This window comes from Oncorhynchus clarkii, chromosome 28 (assembly GCF_045791955.1).
Source record: "Oncorhynchus clarkii lewisi isolate Uvic-CL-2024 chromosome 28, UVic_Ocla_1.0, whole genome shotgun sequence".
Lineage (NCBI taxonomy): Eukaryota > Metazoa > Chordata > Actinopteri > Salmoniformes > Salmonidae > Oncorhynchus > Oncorhynchus clarkii.
The window spans coordinates 165,376-174,278 of NC_092174.1; the positions used below are offsets into that span (position 1 = coordinate 165,376).

An 8,903-nucleotide genomic window follows, 5' to 3' on the forward strand; every position below is an offset into this window, starting at 1 on the left:
ATTTTGCCTACAAAAATAATATTTTGGGGGAAAAATTAACTTTGGCTGGGAGTCTCGTGAGTGAAAACATCCGAAGTTCATCAAAGGTAAACTATTTAATTTGATTGCTTTTCTGATTTCCGTGACAAGGTTGCCTGCTGCTAGCAAGGCATAATGCTATGCTACAGTGCCTTGCGAAAGTATTCGGCCCCCTTGAACTTTGCGACCTTTTGCCACATTTCAGGCTTCAAACATAAAGATATAAAACTGTATTTTTTTGTGAAGAATCAACAACAAGTGGGACACAATCATGAAGTGGAACGACATTTATTGGATATTTCACACTTTTTTAACAAATCAAAAACTGAAAAATTGGGCGTGCAAAATTATTCAGCCCCTTAAGTTAATACTTTGTAGCGCCACCTTTTGCTGCGATTACAGCTGTAAGTCGCTTGGGGTATGTCTCTATCAGTTTTGCACATCGAGAGACTGAAATTTTTTCCCATTCCTCCTTGCAAAACAGCTCGAGCTCAGTGAGGTTGGATGGAGAGCATTTGTGAACAGCAGTTTTCAGTTCTTTCCACAGATTCTCGATTGGATTCAGGTTTGGACTTTGACTTGGCCATTCTAACACCTGGATATGTTTATTTTTGAACCATTCCATTGTAGATTTTGCTTTATGTTTTGGATCATTGTCTTATTGGAAGACAAATCTCCGTCCCAGTCTCAGGTCTTTTGCAGACTCCATCAGGTTTTCTTCCAGAATGGTCCTGTATTTGGCTCCATCCATCTTCCCATCAATTTTAACCATCTTCCCTGTCCCTGCTGAAGAAAAGCAGGCCCAAACCATGATGCTGCCACCACCATGTTTGACAGTGGGGATGGTGTGTTCAGCTGTGTTGCTTTTACGCCAAACATAACGTTTTGCATTGTTGCCAAAAAGTTCAATTTTGGTTTCATCTGACCAGAGCACCTTCTTCCACATGTTTGGTGTGTCTCCCAGGTGGCTTGTGGCAAACTTTAAACAACACTTTTTATGGATATCTTTAAGAAATGGCTTTCTTCTTGTCACTCTTCCATAAAGGCCAGATTTGTGTAATATACGACTGATTGTTGTCCTATGGACAGAGTCTCCCACCTCAGCTGTAGATCTCTGCAGTTCATCCAGAGTGATCATGGGCCTCTTGGCTGCATCTCTGATCAGTCTTCTCCTTGTATGAGCTGAAAGTTTAGAGGGACGGCCAGGTCTTGGTAGATTTGCAGTGGTCTGATACTCCTTCCATTTCAATATTATCGCTTGCACAGTGCTCCTTGGGATGTTTAAAGCTTGGGAAATCTTTTTGTATCCAAATCCGGCTTTAAACTTCTTCACAACAGTATATCGGACCTGCCTGGTGTGTTCCTTGTTCTTCATGATGCTCTCTGCGCTTTTAACGGACCTCTGAGACTATCACAGTGCAGGTGCATTTATACGGAGACTTGATTACACACAGGTGGATTGTATTTATCATCATTAGTCATTTAGGTCAACATTGGATCATTCAGAGATCCTCACTAAACTTCTGGAGAGAGTTTGCTGCACTGAAAGTAAAGGGGCTGAATAATTTTGCACGCCCAATTTTTCAGTTTTTGATTTGTTAAAAAAAGTTTGAAATATCCAATAAATGTCGTTCCACTTCATGATTGTGTCCCACTTGTTGTTGATTCTTCACAAATAAATACAGTTTTATATCTTTATGTTTGAAGCCTGAAATGTGGTAAAAGGTCGCAAAGTTCAAGGGGGCCGAATACTTTCGCAAGGCACTGTATGTTCTATTTCTATGCTTCCAGTTCTTCCTTTTAGTTTTTGCGTCTTTTACTTTCGGGTTTGTACACCAGCTTCAAACAGCTGAAAACACAATATTTCACAGCGGTTTAGATTGTGCAATGATTCTCTACATTATACTAGCTTGTTTTGTCACTGACTGAAATTAGGTGAACTATTAGAATTTTTGCAACCAGGAAATGGCGGAGCAATTTCTGCATAGTGCATCTTTAAAACAGGTCCATTTTACAAAAAAAGCACTTAGCCTACTTTGTTGAACATTTTGGAACATGGTTTGCATTGTTAGGTGATCAGCTTGACAGCTCAGCAGAGAATTTGTGAATTGTCAAAATAACGCACTTACATAACTTGAAACATCATGTGTGCACGACTTCGAAGATTAATTTTCAAATGGCGATAATAACGTTGTAACTGATTTTAAATGTGTTATTACAATGATTAATATTGGCTAAGGTGATGGGCTGTTTCTGGTCCAGGCAATACACCTGCCCCTCGAACATCTCATTCCAAATGGGCATTAATAGATGTTTCCCCTTTGCTGCTATAACAGCCTCCACTCTCAGTGCTGCTGAGTGAGTAGGCTATAGAGGCCTTACCTAGGGTCCATCCCTTGCATTACAATCTCATCTTGCTTGCACTCTACCATGTCATTCGTAAACATGGCATGGAAGTAAGGGATGGAGGCAGCCAGAACAATCCTGTGGGCACTGAACTTGTGGTCTCCAACCTGTAAGGGCGATACAAGCAAGTGATTTAGTCCAGACATGGGTCAAATACATGTTCCATACGGTAGAATGGAACAAACAGAATAGCATCAAAAGGGTGCATACTCCAAGCTAAATCAAGCCCACCTTAAGTGCATTCATTTGAGAGGATTGTAATACAGTTGAAGTCGGACGTTTACATACACTTATGATGGAGTCATTTAAACTCGTTTTTCAACCACTCCACAAATTTCGTGTTGACAAACTATAGTTTCGGCAAGTCGATTAGGACATCTACTTTGTGCATGACAAGTAATTTTTCTAACAATTGTTTACAGACAGATTATTTAACTTACAATTAACTGTATAACAATTCCAGTTGGTCAGAAGTTTACATACACTAATTTGACTGTGCCTTGAAACAGCTAGGAAAATTCCAGAAAATGATGTCATGGCTTTAGAAGTTCAGATAGACTAATTGACATCATTGGAGTCAATTGGAGGTGTACCTGTGTATGTATTTCAAGGCCTACCTTCAAACTCAGTGCTTGACATCATGGGAAAATCAAAAGAAATCATCCAAGACCTCTGAAAAAAAATTGTAGACCACCACAAGTCTGTTCATCCTTGGGAGCTATTTCTAAACGCCTGAAGGTACCACGTTCATCTGTACAAACAATAGTACGCAATTATAAACACCATGGGACCACGCAGCGGTCATACCGCTAGGGAAGGAGACGCGTTCTGTCTACTAGAGACGAACGTACCTTGGTGCGAAAAGTGCAAATCAATCCCAGAACAACAGCAAAGGACCACGTGAAGATGTTGGAGGAAACAGGTACAAAAGTATCTATATCTAGATTAAAACGAGTCCTATATCGACATAACCTGCAAATCCGCTCAGCAAGGAAGAAGCCACTGCTCCAAAACCACCATAAAAAAAAGCCAGACTACGGTTTGCAACTGCACATGGGGACAAAGATCGTACTTTTTGGAGAAATGTCCTCAGGTTTGATGCAACTAAAATAGAACTGTTTGGCCATAATGACCATCGTTATGTTTGGAGGAAAAAGGGGGAGGCTTGCAAGCCAAAGAACACCATCCCAAATGTGAAGCACTGGGGTGGCAGCATCATGGTGTGGGGGTGCTTTGCTGCAGGAGGGACTGGTGCACTTCACAAAATAGATGGCATCATGAGGTAGGAAAATTACATGGATATAGTGAAGCAACATCTCAAGATGTCAGTCAGGAAGTTAAAGCTTGGTCGCAAATGGGTCTTCAAAATTGACAATGACCCCAAGCATACTTCCAAAGTTGTGACAAATTGGCTTAAGGACAACAAAGTCAAGGTATTGGAGTGGCCATCACTAAGCCCTGACCGCAATCCCATAGAAAATGTGAGAGCAGAAATGAAACAGCGTGTGCGAGCAAGGAGGCCTAAAAAAAGACTCAGTTACACTAACTTATTGTGGAAGCTTGTGGAAGGCTACCTGAAATGTTTGACCCAAGTTAAACCATTTAAAGGCAATGCTACCAAATACTAATTGAGTGTATGTAAACTTCTGAACCACCGGGAATGAGGAAAGAAATAAAAGCTGAAATAAATCATTCTCTCTACTATTATTCTGACACTTCACATTCTTAAAATAAAGTGTTGACCCTAACTGACCTAAGACAGGGATTTTTTACTCTGATTAAAATGTCAGGAATTGTGAAAAACTGAGTTTAAATTTATTTGGCTAAGGTGTATGTAAACTTCCGACTTCAACTGTAATCAGAACTTAATGTCACCTTTAACCATTGCTTTCCCCTTGGCGACACCAACATGTATTGGTGGTGTGAAGTACTTAAGTAAAAATACTTTAAAGTACTACTTAAGTAATTTTGTGTGGTATCTGTACTATACTATTTATATTTTTCAACTTTTACTTCACTACATCCCTAAGGAAATAATGTACTTTTTACTCCATACATTTTGCGTGACACCTAAAAGTACTCGTTACATTGTGAATGCTTAGCAGGACAGGAAAATGGTCCAATTCGCACACTTATCAAGACAACATATAGTTATCCCTTCTGCCTCTGATCTGGCAGACTCACTAAACACAAATGCACCTTTTGTAAATTATGTCTGAGTGTTGGAGAGTGCCCCTGGCTATCCATACATTTTAAAAACAAGAAAATGGTGCCGCCTGCTTTGGTTATTAGAAGGAATTTGAAATGATTTACACTTTTACGAAATGTTTGCAATTACATTTACTTTTGATACTTAAGTATATTTAGAACCAAATACTTTTAGACTTTTACTTAAGTAGTATTTTACTGAGTGAATTTTACTTTAGTAACTTTGTATTAAGGTGTATATACAGTGCCTTGCGAAAGTATTTGGCCCCCTTGAACTTTGCGACCTTTTGCCACATTTCAGGCTTCAAACATAAAGATATAAAACTGTATTTTTTTGTGAAGAATCAACAAGTGGGACACAATCATGAAGTGGAACGACATTTATTGGATATTTCAAACTTTAACAAATCAAAAACTGAAAAATTGGGCGTGCAAAATTATTCAGCCCCCTTAAGTTAATACTTTGTAGCGCCACCTTTTGCTGCGATTACAGCTGTAAGTCGCTTGGGGTATGTCTCTATCAGTTTTGCACATCGAGAGACTGACATTTTTTCCCATTCCTCCTTGCAAAACAGCTCGAGCTCAGTGAGGTTGGATGGAGAGCATTTGTGAACAGCAGTTTTCAGTTCTTTCCACAGATTCTCGATTGGATTCAGGTCTGGACTTTGACTTGGCCATTCTAACACCTGGATATGTTTATTTTTGAACCATTCCATTGTAGATTTTGCTTTATGTTTTGGATCATTGTCTTGTTGGAAGACAAATCTCCGTCCCAGTCTCAGGTCTTTTGCAGACTCCATCAGGTTTTCTTCCAGAATGGTCCTGTATTTGGCTCCATCCATCTTCCCATCAATTTTAACCATCTTCCCTGTCCCTGCTGAAGAAAAGCAGGCCCAAACCATGATGCTGCCACCACCATGTTTGACAGTGGGGATGGTGTGTTCAGGGTGAGAGCTGTGTTGCTTTTACGCCAAACATAACGTTTTGCATTGTTGCCAAAAAGATCCATTTTGGTTTCATCTGACCAGAGCACCTTCTTCCACATGTTTGGTGTGTCTCCCAGGTGGCTTGTGGCAAACTTTAAACGACACTTTTTATGGATATCTTTAAGAAATGGCTTTCTTCTTGCCACTCTTCCATAAAGGCCAGATTTGTGCAATATACGACTGATTGTTGTCCTATGGACAGAGTCTCCCACCTCAGCTGTAGATCTCTGCAGTTCATCCAGAGTGATCATGGGCCTCTTGGCTGCATCTCTGATCAGTCTTCTCCTTGTATGAGCTGAAAGTTTAGAGGGACGGCCATGTCTTGGTAGATTTGCAGTGGTCTGATACTCCTTCCATTTCAATATTATCGCTTGCACAGTGCTCCTTGGGATGTTTAAAGCTTGGGAAATCTTTTTGTATCCAAATCCGGCTTTAAACTTCTTCACAACAGTATCTCGGACCTGCCTGGTGTGTTCCTTGTTCTTCATGATGCTCTCTGCGCTTTTAACGGACCTCTGAGACTATCACAGTGCAGGTGCATTTATACGGAGACTTGATTACACACAGGTGGATTGTATTTATAATCATTAGTCATTTAGGTCAACATTGGATCATTCAGAGATCCTCACTGAACTTCTGGAGAGAGTTTGCTGCACTGAAAGTAAAGGGGCTGAATAATTTTGCACGCCCAATTTTTACGTTTTTGATTTGTTAAAAAAGTTTGAAATATCCAATAAATGTCGTTCCACTTCATGATCGTGTCCCACTTGTTGTTGATTCTTCACAAAAAAATACAGTTTTATATCTTTATGCTTGAAGCCTGAAATGTGGCAAAAGGTCGCAAAGTTCAAGTGGGCCGAATACTTTCGCAAGGCACTGTATACTTTTACTCAAGTATGACAATTGAGTACTTTTCCCACCACTGTTCATTGGGCTACTTATTTGAGAAATGTGTGTTTATTTTATATGAAAAACTATAAAATCAAAAGAGACATCTTGCATGAGGTGGGTGCACTGACTGTTATGCCTAACCAATTCCAAGGTCAAGGCATGAAGTCCCCTTCATGTAGGGCATGCAGTGCAGGTCTTGTTAATGAGAAAGTGCACTAATGGAAGCCAGAGTGAAGGCTCGCTGGAGGTGATGCGTTACAGATAAAGATGAAATTCCCAAGGGCTTCAGAATATGGTCCAGTAGATATCTAGGCTACAGGACAGTACACTGCAGCTTATCATAATGATGGTGCTTATTAATAGGGCAGGTGCATCACGTGGGAGGGCCTGAAGAGCGAATATATAACTGCTGTTTCCATGTTCACTGACCAAGGTCCAACTGACCACATGCAATGTGAACGTTTAGGTGATGCTGCAGGTGTTAAAGCCACAGATTTTAGGACAATTAACAGTCAGCTCGAGGTTTGTGAAGATACGGGCAATGGCTGGTTAGTCATGTTAATTTGATTCAAGAATACCGCAATCTGAGATAACAATGGTCAGTAGTCGATAGTTGTCTGAAAGCAAGGCCTACTTGACTAGCTACGTTATATTATTCTAATTCGGCAGGGCTGTGTATTGTATACGTTAGTAAGCAGTTGGCCAAGTCTTGCTTGAGAGGCCATTACTATAGCTAGCTAGGCACCAGGGGTGAGTTTCCCACAAAACAAACAGTCAAGTGAAGATGATCTTTACGTTTTAGGTAAACGTACACCCAATTAGTGTGCTGCTTCGCCATCACAGCAACATAATTTTTTAAAAACTTGCAGCATAGGCAATAACGTTAACGTAGACTTCAGTAGGTGCTCTCTACAACCCAATAACTAACGAAGTTAAACTCCCTCTGGCTAAAGCTTTTATTGGTTCTTCCGGACGTAGGGTGAGTCTGCTAGCAAGTTGGGCGGCCAAATCGTGGATAAAACTACTATGACATTTGAAAGGGAAGGGCTAAATGTGTTAGATAACTAACGTTACTTATTTGGCACGAAAATCGCGATTTATACATTCATACATTCATACATTTACAGTCAGTAGCTACAGTAGCTAGCTATGCTGCTTAGCCAATAACTTACCTAGGCTAGAGCTTTATATGTACAAATAGAAGGCTCTGCAGCTAGCTAGCTAAAGTTATTTAGCTAGCTTGCCGATATTTCTATTGATAGCTAGTTAGCCGGCTGGCTATTTTCTCAAAGTAAGTTACTGTAGTGAGCTTGGCTAGCTACTAAGCTAACTCCACACATACCTTCAGGGTGACATCGCAGAGTTTCCCTTGCCTTCTGATCTCCTCCATAACAGCATATCCACGACCTGGTAAATCGTGGACTGAAAAATGCATCAAATCCTCCAGTTCTTCATATATCATATCACCCATCGTCATTGAGGAAAAGGGAAATAATGAAAACGCCTAACAATGGGGAACTGACCGACTCGAGACACCGTAGTAGGAATATTCTCCAATCCACTAGTATTCTGCCAGCAACGCAAATTATGACGTGTATTTGTATGGTAATAAGGAAACCTTCAAAATACAAGCCTGCATTCCAAAACTGCCAATGCGTTTTCTGCATTTAATCCAAACCCCTCTGAATCTGAGAGGTGCAGGGGGCCGCCTTAATTGTATGGGGGTTAACTGCCTTACTTAAGGGCAGATCGACAGATTTTTACCTTGTCTGCTCAGGGATTCAATCCAGCAAATTTTCAGCCCAAATGCAATACACTGTAATAGACTGTACATGGGATACAGATTGGGTTGTAGAGAGAACTATTCTACCTGGAAAAACTCAGTAGATTGTGGTCAATAAACCCATATAATATGGTGTTAGGTAATTGCGTAACTGCTGTTATAATAACGTTTATACAAATCTATCAGCAAGTACAAATTGCAAATGCTTAACTAGATTAACTCAATTGTTGGCAAAGTATTTTTAATCGTTATTTTGTTGCAATGTTTTCATAAACCATGTACACTATTTGATTGACAATAAAGAGCCTTATGTTGATATTCGTCACATTACTGCTAACTAATGTGATCTTGTCATGCCGTGAACACTGTGCAGTTTCAAAATAATCCAAAGGATGGTAGCCTAGACCACAAATTAATGTTTTGCATGAAATAATGTTCTGGGTAGTGCAATATAGTAGGATTGGGATTTTAGGCTACCATCCTTTGGATTATGTTGGAACTGCGTAAACTCTAATTAGCAGTAAACATGTATTATGACTGTAGAGTAGGGGGACACAGAGATAACTTTTGCTGATATGTAAAATCTCCAGTGACAACACTTTACAATTTTA

At 40.0% G+C, this 8,903-nt stretch overlaps 1 protein-coding gene across 2 annotated transcripts in view; it reads right to left on the minus strand.

Annotated features, from left to right (window-relative positions):
- Positions 1–8,057, minus strand: part of LOC139386964 (kelch-like family member 18) — an 82,151-nt gene extending 74,094 nt beyond the window's left edge. For both annotated transcript variants that reach the window (XM_071132876.1, XM_071132877.1), the window contains exons 1-2: positions 7,852–8,057; positions 2,401–2,531 (exon numbers count right to left, since the gene is read on the minus strand). In XM_071132876.1, coding sequence (XP_070988977.1) covers positions 2,401–2,531; positions 7,852–7,986 — 266 coding nt within the window. In that variant the 5' untranslated portion in view covers positions 7,987–8,057. The remainder of the gene's footprint in view (positions 1–2,400; positions 2,532–7,851) is intronic.
- Positions 8,058–8,903: the final 846 nt, after the last annotated feature.